Consider the following 13,998-nt stretch of genomic DNA (forward strand, 5'->3'; position numbering starts at 1 on the left):
TTTTCTTAATAGCTGGGCATGTGGAGGTGCAGCAGATACTCTCTCATGTTTAGTTGATTTAATAACTGAAGGGCACTGTGATCTTACAGGATTGCTGTAAAAATAAAGACATTTAATTTCTGAACTGGAACGTGCTTCAGTTTGGTTTTTGTTTGCCATGGTGTTATCCGTAAAGCAGCATTATGTGTGGTTTGACTGATGTTTCTCTTGATTTAAATAAAAGATGTATTGGGAGGGACTGGAAGTGGCCCCAGTATATGGATCCAGAAGATCATCAGAATTGGTCTGTGTGGAGCTCAAGTAGGCTGCTCACCTGTGGGCAGTGGGGAAAGCTGGAGATCTTCTCTTTTCTGAGAAGAGCAGAGCTGACCCTCACGGCATCGTGAGTAGGGCTTTGTCATTTGTTATGTCATTAATAACATTCATTAACTGAGGCCGTAAGGTTTCCTTCAGGAATTAAAGTCCTTCATAAAGTATTTTTTCCTATTTAGCAGAAACAGGTAGAAATCAATGCTGCTGAAGTCAGGGTGCTTCGATCTCTTGTGCAGCACCATTGCTGCTGAGCTGGGTTTTCCTTGGTGAAAGGGAAACTCCACAAGCCTGATTTTTTCCCACCTGCCTCTACTGGAACCAAAATAGGAGCTGAAATAACTCCATGTTCCTCCGCAACTGGGGGACCTTCAGGTACACCTGTGCGTGGGAGATCTGGACACCACCCTGTGCTGCCGAGTGATAACAAGGAAAATGTTCTGGTTAGGGCTTGTCGGGTGCATCAATACATGTGCTTTCCTTTGCAAGGGGGAATGGGTTTGGGCGAAGCCTTTCCTCAACGCTATAAGGTATGTGAGAAGAGTCAGGGCCTAGAGAGGCAGCCTGCAAGAGGTGGGCAATGCCTGTGCGCCGAAACATGCCACCCCATTGCGAGCATGTGGGAGATGCCATCTGTACGGGTCAGACAGAGGCAGCCATTTGATCACAACGCAAACGTGGGCATTCGCGGGGTCACCCGTGGGGATCCTACAGCCCTTGGGGGGGGTGAGACTGTGAAGTCTCCCGTGGGGTGCGTAGGATCAGCGGGGTACATGGGAGCGCCGCGCCTCCGAGCAGGCTAACGCAAACTGGGAGACCCCGGGAAGCAGAGCTGTCCCGCCCGCGCCGGGCTGCTTTTTCACCGCCCGGCGCAGGCGCTCGCCACAGGCACCCTTCCCGAGAGCACCGGAGTCCTGCCGGAAGGGGCCCTTCGCGGCACTTCCGGGCCGGGCGGCGGCGGCGGAGCTTCAGCGGCGCGGACCCCGGCGGTAGCACCACCGCACCTGGGCCGGAGTGGACCCCACCTCCCTCCGTACCTGGGCCGGGCGGGCGGCACCATGATCACCTCGGCCGGTGAGGGAGCGGCGTGGGGTAGCGTTCCCCGATGGGGTTTCGCTGAGTCAGGGCCGTGACTGGGCACCGCCGCAGGCCGCGAGGGCTCCGGCAGCGGCGCTTCGTCTGGCCTCCTATCACCGGGGCTTCCCCCCGCCCCAGGCGCCCCGGGCACCCCTGGCTGGTCGCCGCCGTGCGCCTCGGTGGGAGCTGGAGGCCGGTCTGGTGCCCGGCGGTTCGCCACAACCGGCGTTTGTAAGCCTGAGCCGCGCGGGGGCTGTCCGGTGCCCGCCCTTGCCCTGCGGCGGTCTCCCGGCCGCTCCGGTGCTGCAGAGGCCGGAGCGGGCCGGCCCTTCTTCGGGCTCAGTGGGGACGCGCGGGAGGCAGAGGGCGGTGCTGTCCGCCCCAGTACCGCGTCCTCTTCCTGTCGGTACTTCGCGAGGGCAGCGTGGTGGCTTCGCGGGCCCCCTGGCAGACCGTGGTGTGCCGCAGCAGTGAGTTGAAGAGCCTCACCCGCTTAAAGCGGATAACCCATAAGAGGTATCACACCTGGGCAGTGGGTTCTGTAGGAGTGCAGCAGGGAATGAGAAAAGGGGAAGAGGCAGACTTGAACTTTACAGGAGGTCAGAAATTCAAATGCCTAGCAGGGGAAAAGCCATCTTAAAGAGTCCAGGCTAATGAAATGTGTGAGGAGCTACATGTTAAACACTATGAAAACATGAGAGGTATTTCTAAAAGTACTCGGGCCAGAAATTAATGTGTAACAGGTGTGTCTTTGTGAGAGAAACAGTGCAGAGGGTAATAGTCTGCAAAAAGCTTTATCTTTCTGAACTCTTTGCTGTATGTTTCAGTCTTATTTTAATTGAGAAGTAGGAATTAATTTCAGAAGGTCTTTAAAAAGCGAAATAAGTTATGTTGAATAGAAGTAAGATTCCTTCCTGATAGATCAGGTAAGCACAGGAGCTTTTTTAAGTAAATAAATGAAATCATATGTTTGAAGTTGCTGAATGGAGCAATGTGGGCTGGGCTACAGAACCTGCCTTCCTTGCTGAAGGGCCACATAAGTACTTCCTCAGTTGTTGTTACAGACATGCGTCTAGCCTGGTTTTAAAAAAATCTGATACTGGAGGTTCTACAACCTTGTTAGGCAAAGTGAGTAATTGTCTTACTGTCAGAAAACTTACCATCAAACCCTGATCATTGAAGCTCCAAATAAAGCTTTGTCTTGCTGTTCCTCTTTGTATCTGGCACAAAGATCAGATTATTCCTTTCCTGTTGGCAGCTACCCTGTACATGTATGACCTCTGTAACCTTATGTGATTTCCATAGACTGACCATTTAACCTGCGTAAGTCCTGATTGTTGGACCTTTTTGTCCTTATTGCTCAGTTCTGAACACCCAGGTTTGCTCGTAACTCTTAAAATATGGTGCCCAGCACTGGACACAGTGGTCTGACGCATATGTGTCAGTGCCAAGCAGAATGAAGGATTCCCTCATATACCTGCCAAGAAACACTCTCACTTCCACACCTCCCTGTGAAGTTTGCGTTCTCTTCCTTCCATTGCAGCCGTATGATACTATTGATGATGTTTCATCTCAATCCACTGTACTATTCAGATTCCTTTCTATTTTTGTACATTTTAGTTTTGACCTGCACACTCTCCTTTTAGATTTGTCAAGATCTTTTGAAGGGCGAATTCAGCCCTCCAATAGGCTTGCTGGCCTTTCCAATATGATGTCTTATTTAGTTTTAAAAGGTTATCAATCTATACAACAAATGAAAGATTAAAAGCAGTGAATTGTGTTGGACTTCAATCAGATGCTATTCCAACGTTTTCAGTTGCAACCTTGCAGTCTGATGGTAAAGCCGTCTTCAGATTGAGCTCCTCAGATAACCTCTCTTCCACTTACATCAGATAAACAATATTTCTGTAGCTGTGTGTACTATGTCCTGGGGCAGCATCCCAGGTGATTTGACGTGATCTTTATGCCCCTTGGGGAAGTGGGAAGTGGCTTACTAGAAAGCAGTCAGCAAGCCAGTGGCAAAGCTGGAAGTAAATCCCAGATTCTCTTGAGTTCCTGTCTGTTTTCCTCTAAGAAAGATCATCTTTTATAAACAGTGTACCTTTTCAGTTATAAATTTTGAACTATTTTATATCATGTTTTATTACAAACTTGGATCTGATAATTGAATTTTCATACTGAAGATTTTTAAACCTGCATTCCAAAGACAGTCTTCTTCCCTGTTCTCTTGGTTTTGAACTACATAACGTGTTCACTTTTAAAACCGAGAGAGTCCAAAACTGACTATGATCTTGATTTGCAGCTGGAATTATCTCTCTTCTGGATGAAGAAGAGCCACAGCTCAAGGTAAGCTGTTATATCTGGGAGAAAATAACAGCAAATGCATTATGTTGAGAGCTTGAAATCGAAATAAGTAGATCTCCATAATTAATGGTTGGATAGCAACAGATGGGCCCTAAGTCTTATCTAGATTTAGGGAACGAAAGGGTTTAGATAACATGATAACAGATGTCAAAGTTCCTTGTTTTGAAAAAGGATGAAAATGGAGCTTTGCATGCAAAGTTCTCTAGTCATCAAAGCTTCTAGCTCTCTGATAATAATGGGGCTTTGTTAATTAAGTGTTCCAGATACTGCATTTTGACTACAAAAAATTCAAAGCTCAAGAACATCTCAAGTTTTTAACATAATATAAGTGATGTAAAACAAAATCACAGTTACATTTTTCACTGGGGATGGGGGTGGAATCACAGTAGTAGTAGTAGTAAAAAAATAACAATAGAAACTTTACAGTTCACAGACTGTATCAATCCATAGGATATCATGAAACACTCAAAGTGGTGGTGTATTGATGGTGCTTGCTAGTTACTTGAACAGTTAACATAGTTCCTTTAAGGAGGCAGATGTGTGTCTTGTAGTATTGTTAATCCCCTAAATGTTTTGTTTGGAAACAGGCATAGGTGGTGATGGATCGGAGTGAGGCCTGCTTTTGCTCTATACTGATTATAAGTGGGCTGATTCTAGTCTGGATATTGTTCATCTGCTAAAGTACTGTGTCCAAATAAATACATAAGAGTTGGCTGGTATAGACCACAGGCCAATTCTATGTGCTACGTGAAGGTTGCCACAAAGATTTGAAAACCTTGTATTTTAAGGATTAAGTATTCCTTAAAAACCTCTATATTTTAAGAAATTGTAGCCAGTTGTTCATCACAGAGAGAGGCTTTGGGAAGGAACATCAAGGTTGTCTTACCTGTTAAATGAGCAACCCTTTGTTTGCAGAGGACTTGGAAAGTTTGGTGAATGCTTGCTAAGGTCTTTTAAAGTAGAATTTGCTGTTGAAATGGGTCAGTGTTTATGATATTGGTCTTGGGTGGTACTTCATTTTTACTGGGGAAAGGTAATAAATGCATTTTTTATGTAATGTAACATTATCTTTTGTAGGAGTTTGCTCTTCACAAGTTGAATGCTGTTGTCAATGACTTCTGGGCAGAAATCTCTGAGTCAGTGGACAAAATGTAAGCCACTTATTACTTGAAGGCGTGCTGCTTAAAAAGAACATGAGATATGAAGTAAATGTAGTTCTGGTTGCTTGATACTGTCTAGTACAGCATCTGGCTCCATATTTTCTGGAAAGCACTAATATAAGAGGATGTGGGGTTGGAGCTATAGTCCCAGGCTCACAAGTTCGATCAAGCTGTCATGTGGCCTTAAAGAGAACTGAGCACACAGAGCTGATCCTCTTCTCTCTCTCCTTTGCAGAGAAGTTCTCTATGAAGATGAGGGCTTTCGGAGTCGGCAGTTTGCTGCTCTAGTTGCTTCTAAAGTTTTTTACCACCTGGGAGCTTTTGAGGAATCGCTGAACTATGCCCTGGGAGCAGGTGACCTCTTCAATGTCAACGACAACTCGGAATACGTGGAAACGATCATTGGTAAAAAAAAAAAAAAAAGAAAAGCTCTTGTGCCTTAGAGATTTTATTTGATTTAGATGCTTCTCTCCATATTCCTTTTTCTCCCCTTGTATTCATTTAAAGTGATGTTGCAGCTAATTTTATCAAGTTTATTTGTGCTTGCTTGCTTCTGCTTTGGGATTCTGTAACGGAACTGACTTGGAAGTTCTGGCATTTTTTTCCTATTCTTAACCCTTATTCTATTGCAAGTTCCTAATAGGAAAATTACTTTGGTTGTTTATTGTCTTTTCTCTCATTTGTGTGCTAATGTTATAAATTTCAGCATAACTTTGGAAATAATCAGCTAATAACTGTAGCTGCAGACCTGACTGAGGAATACAACTTTTTTTTTTATCCATCCTTAACTAAGGTAGCAAGTCAGATGCTGAATGCATGTATAATTTGAATGTCTTTTGAAAGTCTTGTCTACTGGTGTCATTTACTTTGTACAGGACATTATGGACCAGGACTGGCTTTCAGTCTCTCCAGCTAGTGCTTGTAGTAAAGCTGTCAGGAGGGAGTAATCTCTTACTGCTGTTCCCTTATTTATTTAAAATATTCCACTTGAACAAAGATTATATCCTTGCTTCCATTTTAAAAATATCTCCTTGGTTTGAACACTAACGTTAGAGTTTGTTAGGAGAGAGTATTAGGATCTTCCACTACTACATGTATATGAGTACACAAATAGTTCTTGTGCCTCACCATTGTTAGTTTCCCATATGCTGTATTTGCTGGTAGGATGTCTGTGTACACATACTGGTCTTCTCATTAGCAAACATCTTGAAAGTTGACTCCTTTCCATATTTATTCAATATCTTCTCAGCAAAATGTATCGACCACTATACCAAGCAGTGTGTGGAGAATGCAGAGCTGCCAGAAGGGGAGAAGAAGCCTGTTGATGAAAGGCTAGAAGGGATAGTGAACAAAATGTTCCAGCGGTGCTTGGATGACCACAAGTACAAGCAGGCCATCGGCATAGCTCTAGAGACACGCAGGCTGGACATCTTTGAGAAAACCATCCTTGAATCGGTATGTGCAAGAGCCAGGGGGGGCAGGTAGCTGGTCTCTTCCAGGTGTGGATTCAGAAGTGAAGTGTGCGATCCATGTTGCTATGAAACTCACCCTGCTTTGTATGAACAGAATAAAAGATGAAAATCAAGGTGTTTGGTTCATCATGTTCATGGAAGGCAGAGCCACTCGGGGCTGTTGAGTATAGAGAGACCCCTAACTTTAAGAAATCCCCAAGCTGCAAGTTCTTGGGAGAGTATACCAAGGAAGCTTGGCCATGTACCCTCTTCTTAAGGTATTCCCTGTCAGCTACTAGCAGAGATACAATGCTGGACTAGGCAGACTTTTGGTCTGGTGTATTTTATTTTGGTGTGCTTGTCATCTGCTCTAACTCCCTGGGAGGGGGTTGTTAGGGCTAGGTCATTTATTTATGGCAGGCAAAAGATAATAATACAGTAATTGTGTGAGTGGCTCTAATTTTCAGTAAGTGGCTGTGGGCAGTATTAGCCTGCCCTGACTGATGGTAGGTACACACTGGCCGTAACATCTTTCACTGAGGGTTTAAGGTAAGTTGTATAACCTAGTAGTAGCACTAAGAGAAGCATGGCTGTAGTCATTTGTAGCAGCTCAACAGTTGTGTGTAATCTGATTAGTCTGTAGTATCTCAGCCATATGCCAGACACATGGTTTAAATCTTAAATTGTAGCCCTTTCAGTTTACAGCTTTCCCATATTTTTGAATGCCTTCCATTTTTGTATACAGGAATGAGAATCATAATGCATTCATTTTGCTTTCTGTGTTCTGTTTTCTGCCCTATGCATTTACTAACTTAATTGTCCATTTTACATTTCTCATCTCAAATTACCTTTCTGAAGTTTAGTAACCAAATCTGTTTCTTGGTCTCTAGGAAGAAATAGGCATGTTTGTGATCTTTTCTTGGCACATGGTTTGTTTTGTTGACATTTTATGTTAGTACAGTGACTTTCACTACAGTCAAGAATGATTGTTTGAACAAGGGATGTGAAGAAGGGGAAATAGCTATTGAACTTTTAAATTAATCTGTTGCATGTTTTAACTATTGAATTAAATGTTGATCCTGTACATTTTTGGTAGCATTTTATAATAGATATAAACCTTTCTGAAAATCTGAAACTGTGAAGATTTATGCATCCACATCTTTTGCTCTGCTTTTTAACATAGAAAAGAGGTAGCTTTGTTTTAATTTCTAAATCCTATTTGTTAGTCCAAACTCAGAATTGATGTCCCTGAATTTTATTTCAGAATGATGTTCCTGGGATGCTAGCCTACAGCTTGAAGCTCTGTATGTCTTTGATGCAGAATAAACAGTTCCGTAATAAAGTCTTGAGAGTTCTAGTTAAAATCTACATGAATCTGGAGAAACCAGATTTCATCAATGTTTGCCAGGTAAGCTTCTCGGAGTGATGTTCAAAGATCAATCAAAAGTTACTCTTCTTTAGATGTATTTGACTTGACATCTACTTGATCTCTTTCTTAATCAATGAAATGAAGTACCTTTTCCTGGTTGCGTGCTTCAAACATATATCAAAATGAGATCAAATCAAAAAGGAGATGTAAATATTGCACATTGGTCAATTTATAGAGAAAGAAGGTATTCAAAGGCAGTTTGAGGATGTAGACAGCTCTGACAGACTATTTCAAGCCTATGTACGGAGTATCAGATGGAAGGTTCACAGCTTTGAATTGTATTTATTTCTCCAAAGAGCATTGACAATGCTTTGTTTTTTTGGTGAGCCATTGTCTGAAAGTGTTTAGACAATCAGTTATGAAGTTACTCAGATGTTCTCAGACCTCTGCCATACTTGGTATGCCAGGTACTTGTGACTCAGGACTGTTATACCTGTTCCATTTTAGCTGAGATATCCCTACAAAATGACTGATTCTTCTTTAATCTGCTTTTGAAATTTCTGTGTTTAGTAAGACAATGTTGTCAGTATCTGAACTGCAGAAAGGTGTCTTGAATTTGTAATACTTGGTCTTGTTTTTAAACTGACCTATGAAAACTTCAGATATTTCTGTTACCTCCTGTGAGAGAGAGAGAATTTTTCTTTCGTTGAAAGGATGTTCTGTGGAAGCAGCAGATGAAGGAATGGTGAAAATGGAGTCTGTAGTGTTGCTTTTTCATTCTGAAGTATGTAATGTCTTTTTTTTTTTTTTTTTGTCTTCTTCCTGTTCTTCCCACTCAGTGCCTGATATTCCTGGATGACCCACAGGCTGTGAGTGACATCTTGGAAAAACTGGTGAAGGAAGATAACCTTCTCATGGCCTACCAGATTTGCTTTGATCTGTATGAAAGTGCTAGCCAGCAGTTCCTGTCTTCTGTGATCCAGAATCTCCGCACAGTTGGCACTCCTATTGCATCCGTGCCTGGATCCACCAACACTGGCACCGTCCCTGGGTCGGAGAAAGACAGGTGGGGAGTTCGGCTTGAGAAGGGATGCAATTGGTTACAGTCTTGCTCTGATGGAGCTTCCTGTTCTGTGTATAGATGCTCATTACAAGCAATCATGTCGCTCCCCTTCATTTAAGGCAGGGCAATAGACAAGACATACTATTTGCTCAGGGCAAAATTGCATATTACTAGAACTCACTGTTTGGTAGAATGCATTTTCGACTGCAGCTGAGGTAAGCATGGCTCAGTTACTGTGGCTCAGCTAGTAAGCAACAATTCATTAAGCCATAGCGTGAAATGCTTGGGAGCACTCTGATGTTGTGTGGTCTTTACAGCATCTTGTAAAGCTAAGGAAGGGGAGAGTTCAAGTAGAAAGCTTATCGCAGCTATATGCAAGTTTGGTTTCACATCATTGGAAGAATGAGCTCAAATGATACTGTAATGTTATAGACCCTTTTATACTTGCAGTTAAAAAGAGCTAGTTCAAATCTAGTCTGAGTTTTGTTAGTCCTGACATTTAAAACTTCTTTAGTGGTCAGTGTAGAATCATAGAATGGCTTGGGTTGGAAGGGACAATAGAGATCATCTGGTTCCAGCCCTCTTGTCACGGAGGGCAACCTGGCTTTGAGCACTTCAGGGATGGGGCAGCCACAGCTTCTCTGGGTGGCTTGTTCCAGTGTCTTGCCACTGTACAGTAAATGAACTTCCTCCTTATATCTATTCTAAATCTACCTTACATCACCGGAGCATAGCTGCAGGAAGCAGCTGTTAAGAAAACCAAAGTTGTCACTAGCCATTCCATCTTCTTTATTTCTTGTTTTGATGGCTTTAAGGTAATTAGCAGATAGTTTTGTTTCAGACTTCTGTTTTTAGAGAATTGACCAACCCATGCGAAGGCTGCTGTCCAGCTCAGGGGCAGCATGGAGGAAATTTGTGCCCCATCAGCTCTTTAATCACTACAGCTGTTGTGCCTGTACAGAACCTCATGCCTGCACTGTGTTTGATAGTGTGTGATGGAGAATGCTGCCTGGGTTAAGACTGGTTAACTATAAGGGCTTACACAGCTGTGAGAAACTGCATCTAAATGCTTAAGTGATACGGGCATAGCAAGCATTTTCCTCTCCTCTTCCAGTGAAATAAAAGGAAGGGCACAGAATAAATTATGAGTCAGCCTGTGAAGCATCAGGACAAGGTGCTAACAACAGCTTAATATGTTTCATTTCCATTTCAACACTCTTTTAACATCCATCCTAATAGTGATGAGCTCAGTGCTTCTGGGTGAGGATATAATTATCCTTGCTGACTTGTTTGTTGACCTTGTTTTCTCACCAGTCTCTGCTTGTTCATTCCCTACAAGGATCTCTGGTTTTGTTGTCTCTATGGGTGGAATAAGAGTGTGGGGTTTTCTAGGCCTTTTTCTTCAAGTTCCCTGAAAATTAGATTAGGAGGAGTTTCCTTCTCAGCAGTGACCTCCAGATAGTCAGCCCTTGTCCTGTCAGAGTCCTGTTACCAGTCATCATCTCCATATCACAAGCTGCTTTTTGGGACACTGTTCAGCCATAATTTCAGTATTTGATTAGTTAGGAGTGGTGAACTAGGTTGCATTTTTAATTTTAATTTTATTTCAGTGATGCTATGGAAGCAGAAGAGAAACCAGGGAGCACTTGTGCAGGGAAATCTGCAGAAATGGTGAGTGTCCTTTCCAATATATGCCTTGCTTAGTTTTTCTTACATGTTCTCTTTGAATTTCTGGGGTTTCTGAACTGCTTTGGCTAACAAAGAATGGAATTCCACTTCTCTCTTACTTGTCTCAAAGGTGACAGATGATCTCTGAGGACCAAATATCTGACAGTCTGGAAGTCCAGCAGTTCAGATACTGAAAGCTGGGAGAGTAGGAAGTGGGTAGATTTCATCAGGAATTACAGTGCTCAGTCACTAAAGAAGGGGTCAGAGGGATCTGGCTTGCGGGTTTGCTTTTTGTTCATATTAAAATAACTCATTCTAGAAGAAAGGGCCTGAAATTTGCTGCTGAGAACCTAAGCTGATGAATTAGATTAACGCATTTTTTAACTTTTTTAAATTTTTTCTTCTCCTTCTTAAATCCAACTCTAGTTCTGGCTGTATGGAACTGATGCTGTTCCACAGGAATGGCAGGAGGGGATGCTGATGTAACATAGTTTGTTTTGAGCTAATGGTGGCTGTATTGCTGGTCCAGCTGGTTAGAATCTTTTTGTTTAGTTTCTTTCCCCAAGTAGTGGAGAAAGTGAGTTCATTTCTAATATGCGCATAAAATTGCATTTCAGCATGTAGAATGACTAATGCAGTTCTGACATTTCTAATGCTGAAGAAAGGTAATATTTCTAGGGAGGAAAGCAAAACCCAAGCTGAGTGTGGTTTTTTTTGTTGTTTCTTCATGGTGCCTGTTTACAAACTAGACTTGGGAATCTTTGAGCAATTCTTGCAGATCATTTAAAAATTCATCAAGGACAAACAGAATTGTTTTCTTGAAATCATATTCCACAAGGAAAACAAAAGGGGTTGAATTTCTTGCCCCATTAAAGAACCTGTAAACACTGGTTTTGTACAGGAAACGTCTTAAATCAGTTTCTGCTGCACTGGCATTGCTGACTGTGCCAAGGGACCAGTACATAAAAGCAGTTCTGTGACCAGAAATATTCTTGAGCTTAATCTTCTACAATTCAGAATGCTGACTATAAAGAAATAATTGAGGGCATCAATATAAGGGCTGAACTACTCATGCTTGGCAGGTATCTGACCAGCTAACAGTGTCAGTACAAAATGCTGCAGTGTACTTTTCACCCTGCTCAGAAGGGACTTAAGTTGGAACTTAATCTGTGGAAACTGTTCCATCATGAAGAAGAAGGAGGCCTTCTCAAAGAGCTTTGAAAGATCAATGTATTGGAGATTCCTAGTTCTACTAGGTGTTGTTCTAAATAAAGCCAGTAGCTCATAAGAATGGTGCTGCAGCTCAGCAGGGTCATGTAAAGTGTTGTGGGTTTTTGGTCCTCTCCATTAGAACTTCCATGGAAATACAGGTTCACATCTACAAAACTGCTTGCCTCTTGCAGGAGACTCACTGTATCTATAGGGCCAAACATCAGCCTGCAGAACGTCAGATGTCACTCATATCCTTTTGCTTTCAATGAAACAATACATTTATTTCAATGGCTGTCTTCTCCCACCTGCACTGTTGTGCACAAAGGGACTTGGGAGGTTTGGGCTTGCGCAGCAAGGGCAGGAACAATGTCCTTTTAGTCCTAAAACCTGATAGATTTTGGAATATGGTGATGGGAACATACCAGAATGGCTTCTCATGAACTGAATTGTAACAGAGCCATAGTTGGTTTCTCACGCTTTTTCTTCTTTTTGCTTGTATGTGAAGAATCCAGAGCCTAAGGACCAGATCTCAAAAATGATTAAAATTTTAAGTGGGGAAATGGCCATTGAGTTACATCTGCAGTTTTTAATACGCAACAACAATACAGACCTCATGATTCTCAAAAACACAAAGGTAAGAGGCTTTTTGGGTATGGTTGTCTTGGATTCATCTGTTTCATCCTGTGTTTGTTTTGACCATGTTGCTATTTTTACATCATCATCTTACGTTTTAGCATGACCTCCCTGGGTACATGTAAAACTTGAACATGTGAGGCTGAAGAAGAGCTGATTGCACCCAAAGAAGGCCATATAATCATTGTTTGAACTGACAACTAGCATGATCTTGTGACAGGCTGCCATTAGCATGTTGGTTTGTTTTGGTTTTTTTTTTTCCAGTTGGTATAGAAACTAATACTTTTCTTCACAGTCCTCCCCTTTTTTGTTTTTTGGTGGGTTTATTTTCATCTGGTCAGTAAGATGGATGAACTTACCCTTCAGGTCCGCGACTGATCCGTTGCAAGTGCTGCTGGCTGGGGAGTGATGGAGTCAGCCAGGACTGTAGGTTACAGTACGTTGGTATCTTTGTTGAGGTGTTCATGAGACCATACTTTCAGCTTGGCTAAAGAAATCCTGATACATGCTGAGAGACTAATACTTCTGATCAACTACTGTAGACAGTGCTAGTGAACTGAGTAATTTGTTTTGTTTTGGAAGGTGTTACTCAAGGGTGGGTAAATGAAAACTTACAGGTAAATAGACTTTCTTAAGCTAAATGATTATTAGAAACCATATGAGAATTTTTTTACATGTGAAATGAGATGCACATTGTCAGCAAAAATGGTGGGGGTGCTTGTCAACAGGTTCATCTGTTTCAGGAGGCACTTCAAATGTATTGGAATATCTTTTTCCATCTACTGGTTAAGTCTTGGGAATAATCCTGCTTGGGAGTGATCCTGCATGGTGTTCCAGGGGTGACTTGAAAATGTCAGCAGCACACACACTGCAGTGCTCAGTTGTGGGAACCAGAAGGAGGGGTTTTCCAGTTAAGCTGCAATTGAAGTAATTGCATCTCTAACAGAAACTCATCAAAAGGATTGGTTTGCACTGGAAAGATGGGTTGAGGATATATTAAAATGTATTAACAATCTATTAGTTTGATTAAAGGTAAATTGCCAGTTAAATTAAGCACAATTATAATCCATTTTTCTGGTGTACTGGCAAGCATGCTAAGTGGCCTAAGGCATACCTTTTGCTGACTGGTGATACTGGTTGTTTTTGTTCTTTCAGGATGCAGTTCGGAATTCTGTGTGTCATACAGCAACGGTTATAGCAAACTCCTTTATGCATTGTGGTACAACCAGCGACCAGTTCCTTAGGTAAATTTAGGCAAGGAAGCTCTAATGTCATTTAGAGGTCTTTGAAGAACATTGTTGCCCTGCTTAACTTGATACTGTTAAAAGGGTGTCTGCAAAACTCTAGGCTTACAGAAGAATACACAAAGGATCTGAAAATTAATGTGCAGGCAGAGGGAAGAAGCTGGAATTGTTTCCTTTTCTCTCTCTTCACAAACTGATTTGATTTGACTGCTAACCATGTGAGCAGTTTGGAGGGTAGAGATCTGGAATGTTTGTTCTGTATGCTAGCTGGAGAATTTCAGAGATGATGTATCTTTTTTTGGTAGAGACTGACAATGCTGAATGACTCTTGGAAGGCAGATGTGAGCATTTACCTTACCAGAGACTTGAGGAAAGCTTCAGAAACTCTGCTAGAGTTTCTCCCAGAGAGTGGATGGGCTGCATTTTAGGCAGTTGTTCTCATCTTTCA

The 13,998-nt window shown here is 42.3% G+C and overlaps 1 protein-coding gene across 1 annotated transcript in view; it reads left to right on the plus strand.

Annotated features, from left to right (window-relative positions):
- Positions 1–1,229: 1,229 nt before the first annotated feature.
- PSMD1 (proteasome 26S subunit, non-ATPase 1) overlaps positions 1,230–13,998 on the plus strand; it is a 70,243-nt gene continuing 57,474 nt past the window's right edge. The window contains exons 1-10 of the mRNA XM_057427173.1: positions 1,230–1,383; positions 3,689–3,732; positions 4,828–4,901; positions 5,146–5,315; positions 6,160–6,365; positions 7,626–7,769; positions 8,570–8,796; positions 10,404–10,464; positions 12,179–12,307; positions 13,462–13,550. Coding sequence (XP_057283156.1) covers positions 1,368–1,383; positions 3,689–3,732; positions 4,828–4,901; positions 5,146–5,315; positions 6,160–6,365; positions 7,626–7,769; positions 8,570–8,796; positions 10,404–10,464; positions 12,179–12,307; positions 13,462–13,550 — 1,160 coding nt within the window. The 5' untranslated portion in view covers positions 1,230–1,367. The remainder of the gene's footprint in view (positions 1,384–3,688; positions 3,733–4,827; positions 4,902–5,145; positions 5,316–6,159; positions 6,366–7,625; positions 7,770–8,569; positions 8,797–10,403; positions 10,465–12,178; positions 12,308–13,461; positions 13,551–13,998) is intronic.

The sequence above is a fragment of the Pezoporus wallicus genome, unplaced genomic scaffold (assembly GCF_028554395.1).
Source record: "Pezoporus wallicus isolate ANWC-B61680 ecotype Strahan unplaced genomic scaffold, APGP_CSIRO_Pwel_v1 scaffold_7107, whole genome shotgun sequence".
NCBI classification, from domain to species: Eukaryota; Metazoa; Chordata; class Aves; order Psittaciformes; family Psittacidae; genus Pezoporus; species Pezoporus wallicus.